Below are 22297 nucleotides of genomic sequence, written 5' to 3'. Positions count from 1 at the left end.
AAAATGACAAAATCCACGTGAAATTCTGTGCAACAGTCATCTGATGCAATTAGTATGATTAGTTGTTTTGGGAGCGGTCTTTAGAAGCTGTAACCAGAATTAAAATCAGATTATAGGTAATATAGGAAATACATTTTAGAAAATAGATTATAGATTCAAACTAAGCAACATCAGAGGGAGAGACGTTTCCCTAAATAAAAGTATTACCTCCACAAAATATCCTCAAACCATGGAGAAGCAATCAATAGCTGAGAGTTGAATTTTTTTTTTTTTTTTTTTTTTTTTTTTGCAAGAAACCTACCTCTGTCAATAAGACTGCTCACCCACAATCTTGAATACCAGGTAAGTTGTCAAAAGTAACAAGCTTTTCTCTTCTATCGTCATCCTGCCTACCTACCATAATCAGGTAATCCTCACTGCTAACCAGGCATGCCTCACTGGCAAAGTAAGGGTTCTGGCACCTCAAGACATATGACAAGACTTATGAGACTCTTCATCCAAACACGGCCATCACCATCACCCCGACCTGAGTACCTAGATTGGGTTTTCAGAAAATGTCCTGTCCTGGTAAATCAGAGAAAGCCCATTTCGCCCTATCTCTCCCACTGAGTACAGCTATAAGACATGAAAAGAATGCACAAAGCAGTTACGTGAAGACTCTGAAAAGTAAAGAGCTGCGGGTAGATTGGGGAAGAAGACCAGAATTCGAAATACTACCAAACGATATCCCTTTACCCCTAACCCATAGCTTTAATTTGACACACCAAAAATGGGCAGTGTGTCGACGAGAGAGCTCTTGGAGATGCCTCCTAGTTCTGGCCCCAGCACGAGGCACAGGAGGTCTTAATGCTCAGAGAGAGTGTGGGAATCCTGCTTCTTCTTCCTCTGGTCTTTTCCTTTCCTGTCTCCTCCTTTCCCCTTTCTCCCCTGCCCCCTCTTCTCTCCTTTCTTTTCCTCTCCTTTCCTCCCTTCTTCTGTGCTCCAGCCCCCAGCAACCTTGTGGTGGCCATAGCATCACATCAGCTTACAGGAGCCAAAACTATGAGAAGGGGGGATCTTCCTCTGCATTCAATGGTGCCGCCATTCTCAGAGGTGGGGCTCAACCCCCATTGCCTTTTTTCTTCTTGTCCTCTGTTTCGCCAATATGTATGCAAAGTCATGGAAGGGCATGGCAGAGTGAGATTTTGGCCCAGAGACTGAAAAGTGGTCCCAGGGAATCAAAAAGTACCAGGGAGATCATGAAGAGAAAGAAACTTGGCAAAGCAACCCCATAAAGGTGTTTTGTGTTTGTTTTTGTATATAAATTTCTTGGCTTATCCCCAACCTGTACATGCATGCATCTGATTTTAATTAGCACACCAAAACTTTGAGAATTCTGCGTAGGTACCAGAATGACCACTGAGTGACATGCACATGGGACAGTTCCAAATAGCACTGCTAAGCCTTTGAAAACTGAACTGACAGAGGAACCAGAGTCCTCAGAAGACCAACTAGTGACATGAAACTCACAGCCTGAACTTAACCAGGTTGAATTAATATTATAACAAAAATATCAACATCATCCATAAGATTTAAAAAAGACCCAGACTTTCATAACGTAATATTCAGAATGTATGGAATACAATCCAAAATTTGAGGCATGTTAAGAATCAGGAAAATCTTAATTCCCTGGGAAAAGATAATCAACTAAAGCTAACAGAGCAGTGACATAGATGTTACCATTATCTGACAACAATTTTCAAGCAGCTATTATTTAAAAAGCTCCAACCAGCAATCATCAACAGTGCTGAAATCAATGGAAAAATAGAACGTCTCAGTCAAGAAATAGATGACATAAAGCAGAGCCAAATGGAAATTTTGAATAAAAAAATACAATAACCAAAATAAAAAACTTTTCTGATGGGTTTAATAGCGGAATAGAGATGCCAAGGAAAGAAAGCCATAGGCGAATCAACTAACTGGAGGCTACTTGTTACTACATTTCATGCATCTTCTCTCTGCTTTAATGAACTATTGCTACATAACAAGCCGTATCAAAATTTACTGGTTTAAAATGGAAACAATTTATTATTTCTCCCAAGTCTGTGGGAGGGCTGGACAGTTTCTCTGCTGGTCTTGCCTCGACCAAGATGGCATCACTCATAGATCTGGCAATTGGTGCTGGCTGTTTTCTGGAGTGTGCCAGTTCCCCTCCAAGTAACCTCTCAACCTCTAGTAGGATAGACTGGGCTTCCTCACAGTACGGTGGTCTCAAGGTGGTCTCAGGGTGGTCTCGGGGTTCCAAGAGGGTGAGACCAGAAGCCACAAGGTTCATTAAAGCCTAGGTTCTGAAACTCATCCAATGTCACTTCTGTCATAGCCTATTGACCCCAGTACAACTCAAGGACAGCACAGACATAAGGGGTAAAAAATTAGACTCTCTGTTAGCTACACAACTTTGCACATCGATGTGGACGGAGGGAGACATGAGTCATCGGGATCATTATCTCGATGGTCTACCACACCCTTCCTGTGGAATTAATGCTGTAAATCTCAAAGGCAAGGATGAACAATTATGGCAGTAGAACACAACATGAGGCTCAGAGAAATCTGTTTTGCCTAAGATCACACAGCTAGTTAGAGGAAAAATATGAAACTAGGTCCCATGACTGCTGATCCCACTGACCAGTGCGTTTATCTCTGATGAACTGCACAGTGTTTTGACACTTTGGCTATTTAACAAGTAGAAGAATAATGAACAGCACTTGTATAATGCGTTCACAATCATCCATCATTCAGGTCCATTTTGTGAAGGAAACAAATGCAGGCATTTATGGAGTCTATGAAAAAAAGTGAAGTAAAGTGACACAATAAGAGGTATCCATTATGTAGCAAGAAAGCTCTTAACCTGTTCTATGCACCAAAAACAGTGCATTCAGTCTCTTGAGTTCCTGGCACTCAAAGCTTCATTTCTTTATTGAGGTAAAACTCACATAACATAAAATTAAGCGTTAATCATTTTAAAGTGTACAGTTCAGTGGTATTTGGTACGTTTACCATGTTGGGCGACCATCACCTCTTTCATGTTCCAAAGACATTTTCATCACCCCAAAAGGCAATCCTGTACCTATTAAGCGGCTGCTCTCAACCTCCCCGCCCCCGAGCCCCCAAGAACCACTAGTCTGCTTTCTCTCCATGGATTTGCCTATTCTGGATGTTTCCTATAAATGGAATCATATGAGCTTTTCTAACTGGCTTTTTTCACTTCACATGTTTTCGTGGTTCATCCATTTGAAGCGTGTATCAGCATTACATTCCTTATCACGGATAAAAGAAATATAAATAATATTCCTGATACTCCATTGTATGGCTACAGCACACTGTGTTCATCTATTCATGAGGTAATGAGCATTTAGACTGTGTCCACTTTTGGGCTGTCGTGCATAGCGCTGCTTCCCGTTCATGTACAGAGTGTTGTCTGGATACCTGCTTTCCATTCTTTTGGGGTATGTAGTTAGGAGTGGAACTGCTGGGTCACATGGTAACTCTGTCAAAGCTTAGTTCCGATCCTACTTTTTGAGAAGGCTTCTTAAAATGGCCTGAGATGAATACCCAGCTGCCAGTGTTACCTTATCTCGAAAGTCAACGTGGTTCTGGAGGATGGCTCTGTGATAAGTGGCTGTCCTCACAAAATCCTGCATCATGTTCTGCTGCTGGGAAATGCAGCCATAAAACTGTAAGGGAAAGAGAAGGAGAGGCTGAGTCAGCAGCCCAGGAGGCTGCACCTGCATGAACACGTGGGTCTTAGAGCCACCTCGGTCAAGGCAGGCTTAGCGTAAGCACAGGGAAGCGGAGGCTTTGAGGGATGCAGTGACTAGTCCACACAGCCCTATTTGTATGGCCTAGAGCTGTGAGTAGACCCCAGACTTCTGACTGCTGCTCCATACACTAGTTTTAGGCTGAGATCTTGACCAGATAAGTGCCCAGGCGCCCTTCCCAAAGCAGAGGCTATGGGAGAGACCATAGTACAAGAGTAATGGAGATAAGAGAAAGGGGCCAGGGTCAAAATGGATGGCCCTTATGAGTCCCATCAGTCTAGAGGGAGAGAAAAGTAGGTCATGGACAGAATTCTGGGGTGAGGGTGGGGCAGAAGGTAGTGATGGTGATCATCCCGGTGAGGCGAGTCGGTGGGCGATGTGGTGCATACAAACCCATGGGCACTGACAGTCAGCAATAACCAGCATCATGGTTACTGTCACCATTCGGTCGAGCTTTCTGTGTGCCAGGCCCTATGCTAAGGGCTTCACATAGATCCTCCAATCAAATGAAGTCATTACAACAATCAGATGAATTGTCTTTCTCAGCTGAGGAAACGGGGACTCAAAGATACAGAAACTCACCCAAGTCCTGACAACTTGGTAAGTGACAGAGCGAGGATTCCAACCCAGCTGACATCACGCTGCTGGTCAGGGGACCACACTTGCAGAACCACTGCGGTACCGCGTCAATTCTTTCCTCCCCACCCCCCGCCTTGCCCAGGTATATGGCACCTTGGAACAAGTCAAATTCCATGTGGGGCAACTTCCCTGACCTGGAAGTATTGTGCAGCAGAGGCCTCTTCTGTCCGTTGGCTGAACACTGAGTATTCCTTTTTCTTATTCCAGCATCTTTTCAAGGTATTTGAAAATGAGCTGAATTCTGCAAGAAAGAAGCAAATCTGTTTCTACACGTTGGAAAAGACAGAACTCACTGTGGCACTCCACGAAATTCCAACTGAGAAAATACTGCGAGATTAAAACAGCACATTCATCCCTGAACACATGCATGATAAGGAATGGCAAGGTGGAAATGGGTACTTCTCCGAGGTGTGACATCCTTATTTACACTTGTCAGACATATTTGCATTCACAAATGTCAAGTGAGAAAGCATAATGGAACACAGAAAGGGACTGAGCTCATGGAATTCTCCCATTATTGTTCCCCCAAAGCTTCCAGGCTTATTTTCAGTATGTGTTCTAGGGAAGGTGACTGTTGATAAGGAAAAGAAAAATGTGTACGTGAATACAAAATATGTGTGTATGTAAATGAATATATATATAAAATCTCATTCTATTATCACAGTGACAGGGTTTTGTTCACAGTTATCATTCTCTAGGCATATAGAGAAAAGGTAAAACAGCTAGGGATATGTAAATACAAGGGAATGCTTTCTATCATTTGAGGAAAAAAATACAAAAGGAAAGGCTCAAAAAAAAAATTGCACAAGTGATACTACTAGTAGATAACACAGCATGCACAGTTGTCAAATTTGGTGACTTCTGCCTTAGAAAAGTCTCTCAAATCCTACCCGGCTGTCCTCACTGCCTGTGACCTCTCCCCTCTCTACCACTGGCATGTGAGTAGGTCTTTCCCCTACAGCTCACGTTGGATCCCTAGCGCCCAGCACTCTTTGTTCACCACGCGCTGCAGCCCCTCACGTTCTCCCTGCCTCTGTATGGGAACCCTCCATGACCTCTCTTTTTTTCACACACACGACCTGCACTATGCCCTCGGCACTCCCGCCATGCTGAAGCACGTAAAGATTCCCAGGTCATCCTGGTCTTGGCCTGGTTTCAAGACTTTGAACCCCCATCTCTTCTGTTAAGATTCTTCTGATATCAAACTCCTATTCATCTTCCAAGATTCAGTTCAGCCAGCATTTCCTCATTGCTGTGTTCTGGAGCACCCACAGGCAGGATTCGTTGCTATAATACAGTGGGCCTCGACACTTGGCTATAGATCAGAATCACCTGGGACGAAATTTTTAAATCTAGATGCTGGCCCCTTAATCCTACATCTCGTATTTCCATGTTGTGGCGGGGACAAGGCATCTCTATTATTTTTAAAGCCTCCAGAGTTAGTTTTCTTGTATAGCTAGGGACAAGAACCTTTGCTCTAATCTTACAGTCAGTCTATCATTGTATTTCATATATTACTGAATTTACCAAATTTTTTTTTAAATGTCCATCTCTCTATATCAAACTCTTTCGGAGCTTGGTTTAGAGGTCCAAGCCTTATTTATCTCTTGTCTTCAAAACATGGTGCTAATGGTAAGATTTCAAAACAAAACAAAAAAACAAAAACAAAAAAACCCGGATGGCTCAGTTGGTTGGAGCGTGTCCTCTCAACCACAAGGTTGCCGGTTCGACTCCCGCAAGGGATGGTAGGCTGCACCCCCTGCAACTAGCAACGGCTACTGAACCTGGAGCTGAGCTGCCCCCTCCACAACTAAGACTGAATGGACAACAACTTGACTTGGGAAAAAGTGCTGGAAGTACACACTGTTCCCCAATAAAGTCCTGTTCAAAAAAAAAAAAAAAAAAACCCATGATGCCAACGCAGTTGTCACCGAATAAATTCATCTGAAATGTAAATTTGGGGAAATGACTAATGAACTTGATGAAACTATTTTCAATTGGTGAGACAGTGCTGTGAAGCCCTAGGGCCATTTCACGTGGGGTCAGATACATTGAAAAAGAATATTGCTGGAGAATAAATATGTAAACACACTTAACACAATCCCCGTTCTGCTCAAGGGCATGCCATCTACTCGAAAGAAACTTGGAGATGGAAAAAGGGAGCGATACTTGTTGGAAATATAAATCAGGATTAGGTTTAAAATGTATCCAGAACATTCAATATTTCCCGAGCTTCTAAATGCTCATTCCAATTTATAAACCTTCACACTTAGCTAGTGTGTTCCCATGTGGATTTCTCTTGTATGAAAACAGAATGGTTCCTTAGTTAAAAACTTATTTTCATTTTATATCAATTCTTTATCTTTTGCAATTATACCTTTATAAAGGAAAGGATGCAAATGATTTTAAAATAATTATAAAACCGACACATGAAAAGTAAAAAAAAAAAATTACAAAATGCAACAAATCAAACAGAAAAAAATAAAAACATAATCCCATTACACAAGCTATTAAACACTGTTAACATTTTGGTGTATCTTTTTTTGGGGTGTGTATGTATGTGTAAATATTCCTCTTCTTTACAAAATTGTATCATATTATTTTGTAACTGTATCTTTTTATTTAAGTACTATGAATAATTTCCCAAGTAGTCTCCTTGACCTCACTATTAATGAGTATATGTTGTGGACTTTTATGGATGTGCCACAATTTAACCAATTCCTTGTGGTTGGATTCCCAAGCCCCACCCAGGTCTACTACATCAGAATGGTAGAGTCGAGCATTTATTTTTAACTGTGTTCCTGATGAGTCTGGTGACAAGATATTTTTGAGAACTCCAGTCAACAAATATGGCAACATCAATATAATAAGAATTCTACCTACATTATAGTAAAAGAGACATCATTCCTTCACAATATCATCCCACACATGAAATCAATAAATTTATCAATATTTCTCTTATGACTTTTTTCTTGACTGTTTTCTTTTGTAATTAAAAAATTGCATGTGACTTAATCATAACATTTAGAAATGCAGAAAAGCCAGGAAGGAAAAATAATTCCCAGATATAATCACTGATTCTATATTGAGACAGAATCTCCCAGTAATTTTTCTTTGTATATTTTATCTATCTCTTTATTATTTATAACAATAGTAATGTACTCTACTGTTTTACAACCTGTACTGGACAATATATTTTTAGCTTTTCCTGTGTGTTCTTGTTTCTCTAATTTGTTCTCAGAGGCAACATCAGAGACTTAGCATATCTTAATTTCAACAAGGTTTTTGACTGTGTTCCTTCAAATTCTGGACCTAGTTATTTGCTTATCAACTTCTATTTGGTCAAAAATAACCAAGTCTGTTAAACTAAAATTTCCTGTATTTGTTTTTTACTCCTTTAAAAAGATATTGGATAATATTTTAAAACTCTAAATGTTTTAAAACTTTGCTGGATAAAAACTCTCAACAAACTATATAAAGAGAACACTCTCAACATAATAAAGAGAATATATGACAAGCCCACAGCTAACCTCATATTCAATGGTAAAAAGCTGAAAGCATTTTTTTCTAAGATCGTGAGCAAGAGAAGGATGCCCACTCTTGCTACACCTATTCAACATAGCACTGTAATTCCTAGTCAGATCAATCAAGCAATAAAGAGAAATAAGAGGCATCCAAATCTAAAAGGAAGAAGTAAAACTGACTCTATTTACAGATGACATGATATTACATATAAAGACTCCCACAAAACTGTTAGAACGAATCAACAAATTCAGTAAAACTTCATGATACAAGAATCAATGTACAAAATCAGCTGTGTTTCTAAACATTAACAATGAACTATCACAAAGAGAAATTAAGAAAGCAATCCCATTTACAATTGCATAAAAATTGCATGGTGTAAAATAATTAATATTGTTACGGTGTCTATAGTACCCAAAACAATCTATAAATTCAATGAAGTCATCAAAATTCCAATGATATTTCCCACAGAAACAAAACAAACACTCCTAAAATTTGTATGAAACCAGAAGAGACCCTGAATAGCCAAAGCAATCTTGCGAAAGAACAAACCTGGAAGCATCACACTTCCTGATTTCAAACTGTATTACACTGCTATGGTAATCACAACAGCATGGTATTGACATAAAAACAGACACATAGATCTGTGAAACAGAATAGAGAGTCCAGAAATAAACTTATTCATACATGGTCAAACAATTTACAACAAAAGAGCTAAGAATATATAATGGAGACAGGATAGTCTCTTCAATAAATGGTGCTGGGAAAACTGGACAGTCACATGCAAGTGAATGTAATTGGACACCTATTTGGACACCATACACGAAAATCAACTCACAATCAATTAAATACATGAACTTAAGATCTGAAACTGTAAAATTCCTGCAAGAAAACAGAGAGGGTAAGCACCTGAACATTGGTCTTAGCAATGATTTTTTGGATTTGGCAACGAAAACAATTGGGATGGGACTATATCCAATGTAAAAGCTTCTGCACGGCAAAGGAAACCATCAACAAAACAAAAAGGCAACCTACTGAATGGGGGAAATATTTTCAGATAATATATCTGATAAGGGGTTAATATGCAAACTATATAAATAATTCACATAGGTCAGTAGCAAAAAGAATACAAACAGTCCAATTTGAAAATGAGCAGAGGACCTGAACACACATTTTTCCAAAGAGGATGTAGGCATGGCCAAAAGGTACGTGAAAAGTTGTTCAACATCACCAATCACCAGGGAAAGGCAAATCAGAACCACAACGAGATATCGCCTCACACCTGTTAGAATGGCTATTATCAAAAAGAAATAACAAGTGTTGGCAAGGATGTGTAGAAGAGATAACCCTTGTCACCGTTGGTGGGAATCTAAATTGGTAGAGACACTATGGAAAACAAAAAATTTAAAATAGAATTACCATATGATCCAGCAATCCTGCTGGATCATAGCCAAAGGAAATGAAATCACTGTCTCCAAGAGATATGTGCACCCCCATGTTCACTGCAGCATTATTCACAGTAGCCAAGACGTGGGAACAACCTACGTGTCTGTCAATGGATGACTGGATAAAGAAGATGGGATACACAGACACACACACACACATTTTCCCAATGCAATATTATTCAGCCACGAGAAAGAAGGAAATATTGCCATTTGTGACAACATGGATGGACCTTAAGGGTATTATACTAAGTAAAATAAGCCAGACAAATATAGTATAATATCGCTTATATGTGGAATCTTTTTCTTTTTCTTTTTTTTTTTAAGCCAAATTCATAGAAACAGAGAGTAGAAAAGTAGTTGCCAGGAGCAGGGTTCTGTGGGAAATAGAAAGAGGTTGCTCCATCGGTACAAATGTTCGCCTATGAGTAAGAGGTGAGGTGCTAATATATTACAAGGTGACTGTAGCTGATAACACTGAATTGTAACTGAAGTTTGCTAAGAGGGAACTTAAATGCTGTCACCAAGAAATAAACTAAAATTCTCAGACTTACTGAAAAAAAAAAGAAGACACTGGATAATATTTACCCAGCTCTAGTCTCCTGGCATCTCTCTAATTCCCTCTGAGTTCTCAGGGATTGCCAGCAGTGGTTTGTGTCACCCATCTGTGAGCTCTTTGGGTCCTGGCAATCTCAGTTGTTGGGATTTCAAAGTCTATAGTAAATTCATTTGTCTTTTGAATATTCTCTACAGTTGCAAGTCTCCATCTTTGGAGAAACTCTGAGCTTCAGTAGAGCCAGAAATAATGGCTGCCTGATATAGTGATTAGGATGTGTAGCAAGTTGAAAAGTATAATTTTTGGTTAACAAACAAGACTTTGACTATAAAGTAACACAGCTAGTCTTCTTGTGCGGCTCAGCAATTATCTCCACAGGAAAATGTAGAAGAGAAGCCCCAAGGAAATATTGTGTCACCCCAGCTTCCATGCAATATATAAATAGCCTTCCAAAATAAATACTAATTTGGAAGTATCAGCTCTACTATGTTTGCTATTTTAAAAAACTCAATAGTATTACTTTATAGACACTATAGTCCCAACTCTATAATCCTGGCACAAGGAAGGGCCACATTTAACAAAGCAACATCAGGATCTCTAGTTGGAGAGGTCTGTGATGTATTTACAGGATTTAGGAAACCAGGAACATCCTGGAAATCCAGGAATCACATCACTGACTGGGGTGAATTCTGCCTGGAGTGAATTCTGTCACGATGGCTGCCCGCAGAATATTTTCTTCACTTGTCACCCTTACCCTTATTGGTTCAATAAATGTCTGTAAATAAAGGAAATGTCTGTTTCCATCTGACGTGTAAAGATACAAAAAAGAACAAAGAAAACCACCACTCTTTAAAAAGGAAAAGAAATGTAATTGTTGAACTCTTCCCTTCTCTCAGTCTCCAGAAGGAGAGGCTCTGGAAGCCACGAAAGGCACTGTCTTAGTCTGTTCGGGCTGCGACAACAAAGTACCCTAGATAGAGTGGCTTCTGAACACCAGAAATTGATTTCTCACAGTTTGGAGGCTGGTGTGTGAGATCAGGGTGCCAGCATGGTCGGGCTCCCGTGAGAACTCTCTTTCAAGTTAGACTGCCGTCTTCTGGCTGTGTCCTCACATGGTGGAAGGGGCAGGGAGTTCTCTGGGGTCTCTTTCAGAGGGACACCAATCTCATTCATGAGGGCCCCACCCTTATTATCGAATCACTTCCCCAAGGCCCCACCTCCCAATACCATCACACTGGGGATTAGGCTTCACCATAAGAATTCTGAGGAGACACAAACATTCCATCAATGGCAAGGCTCACTGGAGGATCCAAAATGAGATGCAGCAGAGATAACCCATCTCCTCTCCCTCAGTTCTTCAAACTGTGGGGAGGGACGCTGGGTGAGAGGAGTGAAGGGATCTTTAAACCCAGCAGGTAATTTTGCCGTTGGAGATCACTTTGGTGAGGTATATGATTTTTTGGATGGAGAAGGAGCCTTTTGATCTGCAGGCACCATTTGTTTGAAAGATTCCTTTAATTCTGTAGATCCAGGATGGCTCCGAGAGGAGAGGAAAGAAAAGGCCAGCTGGTTAGAGCATCATCAAGTATAAATGGATGTTGACATTTGCATACTGGCACCTTCAGCTGCTCAGGGCAGAAAAGATGGCAGGAGATGGGTCAGAACCACTGCTCTGGAATAGAGGTCCTTGTGGGCAGACAGGAGTCATGTCTATAAAGATGAGTATTCACCTTCAATTATTAGTAAAAGCCAAGTCCCTCTAATACAGTATGGATCATGAGAAAAATGGGAACTCCTTTCAAAGGACACATTTGTCCATACTGTTTCTCAAAGAGATGACCTGTTGGAACTGCCACTGTAACCATGATGGCTGTAAACCATCATGTTTCGTCTTTTTTTTTTTTTTTTAACCCACAAAATCGGATATAACTTTCTCTTTCATATAGCTATTAACCAAGGACATGGCAGTTCCATGTTACAGCCATTATTATTTTCCTTTTGATTCTCAGTCTTGATTTAAGTCTCTTCCTCACAAACCATTACTTTTCAGCGTTAGCATGTAGTTACAGTCATGGATCAATCAAGACTACTGAGGCACACCATTTCCTTCCTGTTCTGTTACTCCTAAAAGACCAGACTGAAGGGATCTGTTTCTGTTGGCTTGCTGCTCTTAAATAGCTGTTATTTACAAGTAATGTGTCTGTGATGCTTTACATGAAAAGTTTATTTACCTAGATACTAGCACCTTTCTGTTGCAAGAAAGGGTAATACCTGTCTGAATGTCTCAGCTGTTCTGGCCACATGCCACAAAATTATACCAGAAAATCCATAACTGACAATATAATCATGGTGTAGATTTTTGTTTGCTTGTTTGTTTTAAAGTAATAATACATCAAACTCTAGACATGGCTGCAGAACTGCTTCTGGGCTATCTTGAATAATTTACAGACAGTCCATTTTAATTCTCTCTAGTCCATCAGCTCTAATTTGGCAAATTAAACTCTTTTTACTGGGCATCTTAGGAAGTAAAAGCTATCTATTTTCCTGTAGTCAGTATACAAAAAGGAGAATACTGACCATGCACTGCCATTCAATTCTCCTCCCCTTGGTGCTTTCCCCTCGGGATGGATATGGCTTAGGATACGAAGCATGATTCCCCAAGTCTCCAATCTGCTCAGAGCTGGAGAAGTAGTATTGTATCTTAGGGCATCATTTAAGCGGGATGAACATGAGGCCAACAGCTACCAGGATCTCCTCTCCACCAATCCCTTATTAGTTCTCTGCATAACATACGGCATAATAATCTCTATTTTATTTGTCTAGTTGCTTATTTTTTTTCTGTCTTACCCAATAAAATGTAAGGTCGATGATGGTAAAAGATTTCTTCACCATTAAATCCTACTGCTTAATGGGATATCTGGCACATAGTAAGTACCCAATAAATATCACTGAGAGAATGAGCGGATGAAAACATTCTTTCTTCTCTCCGCCCCCACCCCTTCCTGTCTTTCTTGTTTTTTCTCCCACAGTAATTACCTTAATCAAAGGCTTATTTTCTCACTGACTCATTTATTCCCTAATTAGAGGTGAACTTAAATATTGGGGGTACCAAAGTGGGCACTTTGGTCAATGTTGCGCAAGCAGTAGTTCGCCATAATCAGAAGTGTCTGGACGCTGATGGTAACCACTTTGAGCACCTCTTGTTGTTGCAGAAGTCAAACGTGACTTGTATTCATCTTTTGTTATCGGTATATATTGAGTATGACAATTTTAATAGTTTTTTCCTTTCTTAAAATGTATACATATTTTTTGGCACCCTCTGTATTTTGGGCTCAGTTGCTCTTTTAGAGAAGTTTAATTAATGAAAAGGTTTTTCTAGTTAGGTATCACTGGCAAAACCAACTTATCTTTTGTCTACGATGCATTTTAAGTTAAAATCTATTCACCATCTGAACTTCTAAATGTCAATGCTACTCTTCTCTCTCTCTCTCTCTCTCTCTCTCTCTCTCTCTCTCTCTCTCAATGAAGAGGAACATAATACTTGCATAAGAAAGTTCCCATATTGGCTTCATCCCAACTCCCAAGGTTAGATAAATGCAAACTGAATTTTAGAAAATTTTCTGTACAGATATACTTTGTGTGTGTGTGTGTGTGAAATGCACATATACTTCCAGAGGAAAGCATAGCAGTCTCAGGTGGTAGGAGTTGAAGCAGGATAGAAAAATGAATACAATCCAAACATAAACACTTGTAGGAGACTCTGCTGCTCAGTAAATTCGACCCAAGCATGGCCCTAAGAAGGGCCTCATACCTTGTAAGCAGGTTTCCAAAGAAAAATAGCAAAAACATTTAGCAATAAAGTAGATTCTCTGAGTGCCCAACACAGATAGCATTATTACAAGATATTGTATGTTTCTATTGCATACACGAGAAAGCTTGAAAAATGGACAGCTTCTCCAAACTTCAAGACAATTTCTTTTATTGCTTTTGCTTCCTTTTTAAAACAGAACTTGTCTACATTCTTTGAAAGCAATTGCCAAATTAACATTTCTTAAAACAAAGGTACTTATAAGCTCTAAGAAACTGAACATATTATTTGGCCTTGCTCTTTTCTTAAAGCCTTATAATTACCAACCAAACCTATGATTTGTAACCTATATTAACACTTACCTAACACTATTTTCACGCAACCAAAACATTACTACAAAGCACTGGGGAGCAAAATTGGGAAGTATGCTATTTGTCCCATCCCTAAGTGTTAAGAGTCTTATGCAAAAAAGTTGGGCCATAGATTTTTGTCAAATTTCCAAAGCAATTTTTATGCATACTTAAAAACCAATTAAACACTTACTGAGATGACCAGCAGTGACCTAAACATTAATAAAATAGCGAGCTTCACCACTTAGGAAAATGAGGACGGACTGTTCATTTGTTTGAATATTGACCCAGGTCCCTGATCCCTGTGGTATCCTAGTGCACTTGCCCTGAAACTCCCCCACCAACAAGGAAAGCCCAGGATCTAATAACTGTGTGGTATTCAATAAGTAAAAGGATCAAGGGTCAGCTTTGGACAGAGGATTAACTGACTAAGCCAGAGCAGGAACAAGATTCTAAGGAAATGATACAGTCCAAACTCTTGTTGGTAAGTGGTGGAAATGCTCAACTAAGTTTAACCGAGATAGGAACTTCATAACTCACAAAACTGAAAAATTCAGGATAAAACTTTCATTTTCAAGAATGGCCGTGTCCCCTATGTTCATTGCAGCACTATTTACAATAGCCAAACTATAAACGCAAGCCAAGTGCCTGTCCATAGATGACTGGATAAAGAAGATATGGTACATATACAATAAAATATTATTCGGCCAAAAAAACATGTGTGCAATGTTTATTGTACATGTACAATAAAATATTCATAAGAAATGAAATCTTACCATTTCTGACAACATGGATGAACTTAGAGGGTATTGTAGTAAGTGAAATAAGTCACACCGAGAAAGACAAATACACATGATCTCACTTATATGTGGAATCTAAAGAACAAAATAAATGAACATACAAAATAGAAACAGAATCACAGATCCAGGGAATGAACTGATGGTTGCCAGAGGAAAGGGGTGTTGGGGAGCTGGGATTAAGAAATACAAATTGGTAGTTCCAGACCAGTCACGAGGGATGTAAAGCACAGCATAGAGAACATAGTCAATAATGTTGTAACAACTATGTATAGAGCCAGGTGGGTACTAGGGGATCACTGCATAAATTATATAAATGTCTAACCACTATGCTGTACACTTGAAACTAATATAAAATACTGAATGTAAAGTATAACTGAAAATAAAAAAATAAAAGAATGGCTGGGTCCAGCAATTAGAATGATATTGCCAAGTCTGAGTCTCTCTCCCTCCCACCCTCCCTCCATCTCTGTTTCTATCTCTTTACGTCTCTCTTGCTCCCTATTTCTGTTTGAACTTCATGCTCAGTCAGCCTTCCCCACTCACAGGACAAGGCTACACCAGCATCTCCAGAACTACACTGCTACCAGCTCAGCAAGCCCAGTCCTTCCAAAATGTTCCAACAAAAGCCCCAGGTTGAATCTGATTGAGCCAAATTAAAGACCTATCTTTGAATCAATTGCTATGGCCAGGGATCAATGCCAACTGATGAGACTTGAGTCAGTCCTATGTAATCCCAAAGGAAAATCGAGCTTCTGTCATCCAAAGAAAGGCGAGTGGATGAAATGCAGGCCAAATCACAGATGACCACTACTGAAAGAGAGGTAGACACACTACAGACTAAGTTGAAACAGAGGACATAGGAGTGAGAAAAATCTATGTCCTTCAGGGGGCAAACTGGAGGGCAATGAGCCATGGCAAATAGACCGTCAGCTTCTTGGCTTCTGAAATCTTTGAGTTTGGGCTAGCCTAAACCAGGTTTTGCCCCCAGCAGCAGGCTGTTATTCTGAAATATCACTACGAAGCAATTGCTCTAACATTTCTGGTTCTACAAGATGTTGGATCCCTGACATGGCCATAGTCACTGACTTTATTTTCCTGCCCACACTCCCTAAGAGTATGTGGGCATAGCTCCTGATGCTCTTTACACTGTTGGATCCCATACCCCACCTCGATTAGTTAAGAATGAGCTGTGGGCAAAGAGTAGGTCAGCCTCAACCAGGAGACCCAGACGCTGTCATCGAGAGACCGGCTCTGAGGCTCTAAAGCGGAGTGAACGTGATTCCACCTCTTGGTTTGCCCAATTTATGCTTGCTGTCCACAGAAGTGATCGATCTTAGAGGGAGAAGATGAGACAAAAAGATGTATGTGGAGGAGGCCATGCAAGGAATACCTGCTTCCCCATGACTGTTCCAGACACTGCTCCTCTGCCTCAAACGCCATGACACATTTCCTTATAGTAATTCCCCTTTTTGACTTGAGCTATTTCGTACAGGTAGCCATGACCTGTACTAAATATTTTACATTTTTTTCCCCTGGGTCATTGCCATTATATTGAGAGTCTTTTGGTTTAATATGATTTGGTTTCTGGTTTGACTAACAATTTTGTATATTTTTATGTTGTAGTCATTTCAAGATTTTTTTTTTCTTTTTTTTTTTTTTTTAGTGTGCACCATACTTTCTTCTACCCTTCAGGTGAATTGGTCAATTTCCAACTGGGCTCATTTATGTCATTGAGTTTTAGCCTATCATGGTGAAGACACTCCCATGTACACATCACATGGAGGATCAAGACCGAATTCCACAAAACCAGCTAGTCACCTGAAGGTCACCAGATTTGTAGAAAGGTCAACGGTACCTCAGTTCACTAAGGGAGGCCAGAATACACCTTCTAGAGCATTTAACATATATTCACAGAGGGACTAATTTATTTATGTGGCAGCACAAGCCATTATTTCCTTCGTTCTCATGGCTTTCTAAGGCCTCTGCATGCCACCCAGCAAGCAAAGCAGCACAGGTGAGCGCCAAACAGGTGACATAAAGCACATTTCCAATCTGATTAGATTTACAGTTTTTAAAATGACATTTTTATGGCTGCCTGTTCCATACTCCCTATATTCTCAAAACATACTCTAACTTTGGGAAAGCATTAGCATAACCGAACATAAAATTGTAAAACCTGAAATAGCAGCCTGGGCCTTCAGCACATAGTGTTTGAGGCACTTCCTTTTGCCAAGTGAAAACTTAGCATAATAGGTAGACATAAAAACCTCTCTGGGCTTTCTCTTTATATAATATCTATAAATGAGTAAGACAAAAACACCCATTAACTCAGTTGAGAAATTCTGTACCTGTTGCGAGGCGAAAGAAAGCTTTCAAGTCACATAAAAACTCAGTGCCGATGACAAGTAGCGTCTTTTGGTTTCACAATACAGCTTTTAAGCTCTAGCTCTCTTCCCACTCAAACTTGGATTTAACAATAATACCACAGCACGGTTGTGGTATTACAAGAAATTAATCGTCTTTATTTTTAAGAAAGCAAAATGCATCTAGTGTAGTTTTCTCACTGACATGAATCTACAGTTGGCTAAAAGCATGGATGTGCTTGTGTCTTCTTAGCTCAGTTTCTTTGCTGTTCTCTCATTTTCTTTCTTTCACATTTATATAGCTAGTGCATCGGGTATAAAATGACTGAGCAGAGGCTAAATCTGGCCAACAGGCATTTTGAAATTTGGCCACCATGTGTCTTAAAAATCAGAAAAATCTCACAGGAAATGTGAATTTCCGGCTAAAATTGTGCAGCATTATATCCCTGGGTCTGAACTTCTCTGTGGCAGCAATCAACATGAGGGAAGTAGCTACTGCCACCTTTTGAATGAATACGAGATCTCCAGAGCACCACAGATGCCACCTTTCTCTTAGTCGTAACCAGCCCACTTCATGCATTTTCATGACCTGCATGGGGCCTGTAGGTATTTGAGTCTGTGCCCGCGTATCCCTAGGGATCCATTATAAAACTTAGTGGACAGCAAGTCTGTAACTTAAAATATCAACTTCTTCCCTTCTATTTCTAAGCAACATGAAATCGTAAAAGCTAAGGAAAATGACTGTCAAACACACTTTATCATGTTATCTTTGTAATTGTTTGTTCCATTTTAAGCTTATGGAAGAAGTTGTTGAGTTTCTTGGCAGTGTCTTTGTTTGCCTATTAGGTGCAGACATTCATCAGGGCAGGTTCAGACTCTAAGTCTAGAGCTATTAGATAAGGTCCTACGAATCAGCCATTATCATTCCCAAACAGCCTGTTTTCATATAAATATAGTACTGTTGACTGGACTACAGAGTGATTTCAGCTGGGAAGGTGAGTTTTTGTGAGTCCATCCACCTCCCTTAAACATCCTCTGTAATTAGAGATAATCTAGGGGTCTCGGGAGTGTGACATCTATAGTTGAAGACCAATTCCGCACATAGAGGATGCCTGTGGTACTGCCCTGCATTATCAACATCCCCTAACAAGCTGACCCAAACATCTACTTCTCTTACAAGCAACCAATGGATTTAGTAATAGTTGAATGAATGCTTTCTGGTTGCCATCCACCTGCACTTTCCTCATCTGGAAAAGGGGACAAAATGGACCCAAAGTGAGGAGAATTAAATCCAGGCATATTGGTTATCATTCGATGTTTTCATAACTACAACTAGCCCTTTATATATATATATGGCTTATCTGAAGCTTAACTGCAATCCAGCGCTAGAATGAGTGTTGAGTTTAGAACCCCGATACCCTGGTATGAAGGGTGTTCCAAATCTTATTAGGAACGGACTTGAAAAATTTTCTTCAGATCTCAATGCCAAGAGAAGCTTTGCTTGACATATTCTGCTTACTTGCCACTTCTCTGTCCCCTATGGACACTGGAAATTTTGTAAAGTGACAGTGTTTCCTCTTGTGCTTGGGTGCTGAGATGCTCAGAGACAAAGTCATGGGTCAAGAATAATAATTGTATGTCCTATAATATGCAGATTTGTGTTTTAATTTCATTTTGGCCTTGGTCTTCTGTGCTTTCTATATTGTCCTTGAACTCATATGTGTGTGGAAACTCAACTTCTAAGTGAAAGATGTTGGGAGACAGAGGCACAAATGTACAATGGGTAAAAAGACTGATCTACTGATTCCATCATACTATATGAAAAACTTAACAAAGGCTGCTGAAATCATTCTGTAATTTTCTGCCTCACTTTCTACACAATAACCCACCCTGCTCTGAACAGCGAATACAAGGGCTTTGGAAGCAACAGTGTTGGTCCCATATGCTTTCAGCATATGGAAGTTGCACTGTCTTCACAGTAGCAGCTGTCCAGGAACCAAAGTGAAGAGGAGGACGCTCGGGGAAAGAGCAGGAGGGGAGAGAAACATAGAAGAGCAATCGGGAGCAGAGAAGAGAGATACTTCCTGCTACCAGTCTCAGCCATGGTTGAAAGGCAAGCACACATTTACAAACTGTTCCATATGATAATATTTTCACATTTATGGTGTCACTAATTCAATTCCCATTGCCAAGAGGTATGATGGTAACCATTGTACAGATGGAGAGATACTGACACACTGTTCTCAGAGTCAAATTAGCAAGGCCAATGTTCACTCCAATAGTAGCACCTGCATTCTAGAAAGTGGGAAAATTCTAAAACATGGGAAATCTTTGAGGGGCACTTTCTATATTGGAAGATGTTGTCTATACACTAATTGAGGATGGCTGGGATGAAAAGGAACAAAGACAAAATTAAGAAGTAACATAAGTAACAGGGAAATGACTTCAGCTGCATCCAGAGAGATTGGCTAGATGGGGAGATGTTGCTTCTGTGTTACAAAATCATGGCAGCAAAGGGTTCTCAACAAAATATCACAAAATCAAATTCAATAGCAAATTAAAAAGATTTGTCCCTGGGACACAAGGATAGTTCAACACACGCAAATCAATAAATGTGATACTCCACAGTACAGACTGAAATATAGAAAAATGATCATCTCAGTAGATGCAGGAAAAAACCATTAACAAAATACATCATCTTTTCATAATAAAAACTCTCAATAAATTGGGTTTAGAAGGAATGTAGTTCAACATAATAAAAGCCATATATGACAAGCACACAGCTAATATCATACTCAACAGTGAAAAGCTCAAAGCTTTTCCTCTAAAAATCAGGAAGAAAGACAAGAATGCCCACTCTCACCACTTCTATCATTCAACATAGCATGGGAAGCCCTAGCCAGATTAATTTGGCAATAAAAAGAAATAAAAAGCATCCAAATAAAAAAGGAAGGAGTAAAAATGTCTCTATTTGCAGATGACCTTATATTATATATAGAAAATGCTAAAGAATCCACCAAAAAACTGTTGGAACTAATAAAGGAGTTCAGAAAAGTTGTAGGATACAAAATAACACACATGCCAATAATGAATTATCTAGAAAAGAAGGAAAAGCCCATTTACAATAGCATCAGAAACAATACAATACTTAGGAATAAATTAAACCAAGCTGGTGAAAGATCTATACATTGAAAACTGTAACACTTTGATAAAAGAAACTGAAAAAAAAACACACACACCTAAATGGAAATATGTGTGGGATGAAAGAAAATACTTGCAAATTATATGCCTGATAAAGGCTTAATTTTGAAAATACCTAAAAATCTCATATAACTCAGTACCAAAAAAGAAAAAAAAAATCCCTAACAATCTGACTGAAAAATGAGCAGAGGAACTGAATACATTTTCCCTAGGAAGACATGCAGATGGCCAAAGGTATATGAAAAGGTGCTCAGCATCACTAATCATCAGGGAAATGCAAATCAATATCTCAATGATATATCACCTCACACCTGTTCGAATGACTGTCATCTAAAACACAAGAGATAACAAGTGTAGGCAAGGATGTAGAGAAAAGAAAACTCTTGCTCATGACTGGTAGGAATGTACACTGGTACAGCCACTATGGAAAACAGTATGGGAATTCCTCAAAATATTAAAAATATAACTATCATATGATCCAGCAATTCACTTCTGGGTATTTATCTGAAGTAAAATATAGCATCATCTCAAAGAGGTATCTGTACTCTCATGTTCATTGCAGCATTATTTACAATAGCCAAGATATAAAACAACTCAAATATTCATTGATGGATAAATAAAGAAAATGTGAGATGTGTGTGTGTGTGTGTATACACACACTCACATATACATACATATATACATATACAACAGAATATTATGCAACCACTAAAAGAAGGAAATCCTGCCATATGCAACAACATGGATGTATCTTTGATTCTAATTGGTGACCAGATTGGGTAGAACAAGTGAACTTACAAAAAGGTAAGGGTAAGATTGGCTTTTAACTAGAAATTAAAATAATGCAAGCACATAAAAGCGTCAATTATATATCTCACCTTGCTTGCAAATGACTTATTGACAAATTGTGCACATTTTTATAGAATGACTTTCATTTAATAGAAATTCACCAACAACAATACTTCTAAGTAAGACAGAGAAAGACAAATACTGTATGATATCATTTATATCTGGAATCTAAAAAACTGCACTCAGAAACAGAGAGCAGAATGGTGGTCTGCAGGGGCTGGCAGTGGTGGAAATGGGGAGATGTTGGTAAGAGATACAAACTTCCAGTTACAAGATGACTAAGCACAGGACCTAATATGATTAAGGATCTAACGTGCAGGATGGTGATGTTGAATTGTATACAGTTAGCAATACTGCACTGTATACTTCAAATTGCTAAGAAAGTGTATCTTAAATACTCTCACTGCAAAAAAAAAAGGTAATTATGTGAGATGAGATGATGGAGGTATTACTATTAACTAACCCTACTGAGGTAATGATTTCACAATACATATCAAATCAACATGTTGGACACGGTAAACTTGTACAATGTTATATGTCAATTATAGCACAATAAAGCTGGAAAAAAATTGAAAACCAAAGAACATCAAGTTTACAAAATATTGCACTTTAAATTTTTTTCCTGTTTTGTATACACACAGGTACACATATACATGTTTACACACACACACACACACACACACACACACACACACACACACCTCTAATGAATCCCAAGAGCTATAGCGTAGAAGTATATAGTGCAAAGGCCAAGAGCTCAAACTCAAACTAGCTTATCTGGCATTCAATTCTGGCTCTACAATTTGCTAGTTGTGTGACCTTGGACCTCACAAGGCCACACAACTTAATGTCCCTGTGCCTCCATGTTGTCCTTTGTAAAACGAAAACAATAATACCTATTCACTAGAGTTAGTGGATAGGTATTATTGAATTACGTGTGTGTGTGTGTGTGTGTGTGTGTGTGTGTGTG

At 39.3% G+C, this 22297-nt stretch overlaps 1 protein-coding gene across 1 annotated transcript in view; it reads right to left on the bottom strand.

The window, feature by feature from the left end:
* LOC117031516 (histone-arginine methyltransferase CARM1-like) overlaps window positions 1-22297 on the bottom strand; it is a 223458-nt gene that overhangs the window by 97552 nt on the left and 103609 nt on the right. The window contains exons 3-4 of the mRNA XM_033122012.1: window positions 4571-4677; window positions 3609-3713 (exon numbers count right to left, since the gene is read on the bottom strand). Coding sequence (XP_032977903.1) covers window positions 3609-3713; window positions 4571-4677 — 212 coding nt within the window. The remainder of the gene's footprint in view (window positions 1-3608; window positions 3714-4570; window positions 4678-22297) is intronic.

The sequence above is a fragment of the Rhinolophus ferrumequinum genome, chromosome 12 (assembly GCF_004115265.2).
Source record: "Rhinolophus ferrumequinum isolate MPI-CBG mRhiFer1 chromosome 12, mRhiFer1_v1.p, whole genome shotgun sequence".
NCBI classification, from domain to species: Eukaryota; Metazoa; Chordata; class Mammalia; order Chiroptera; family Rhinolophidae; genus Rhinolophus; species Rhinolophus ferrumequinum.
This window is presented reverse-complemented; position numbering and strand designations above follow the sequence as displayed.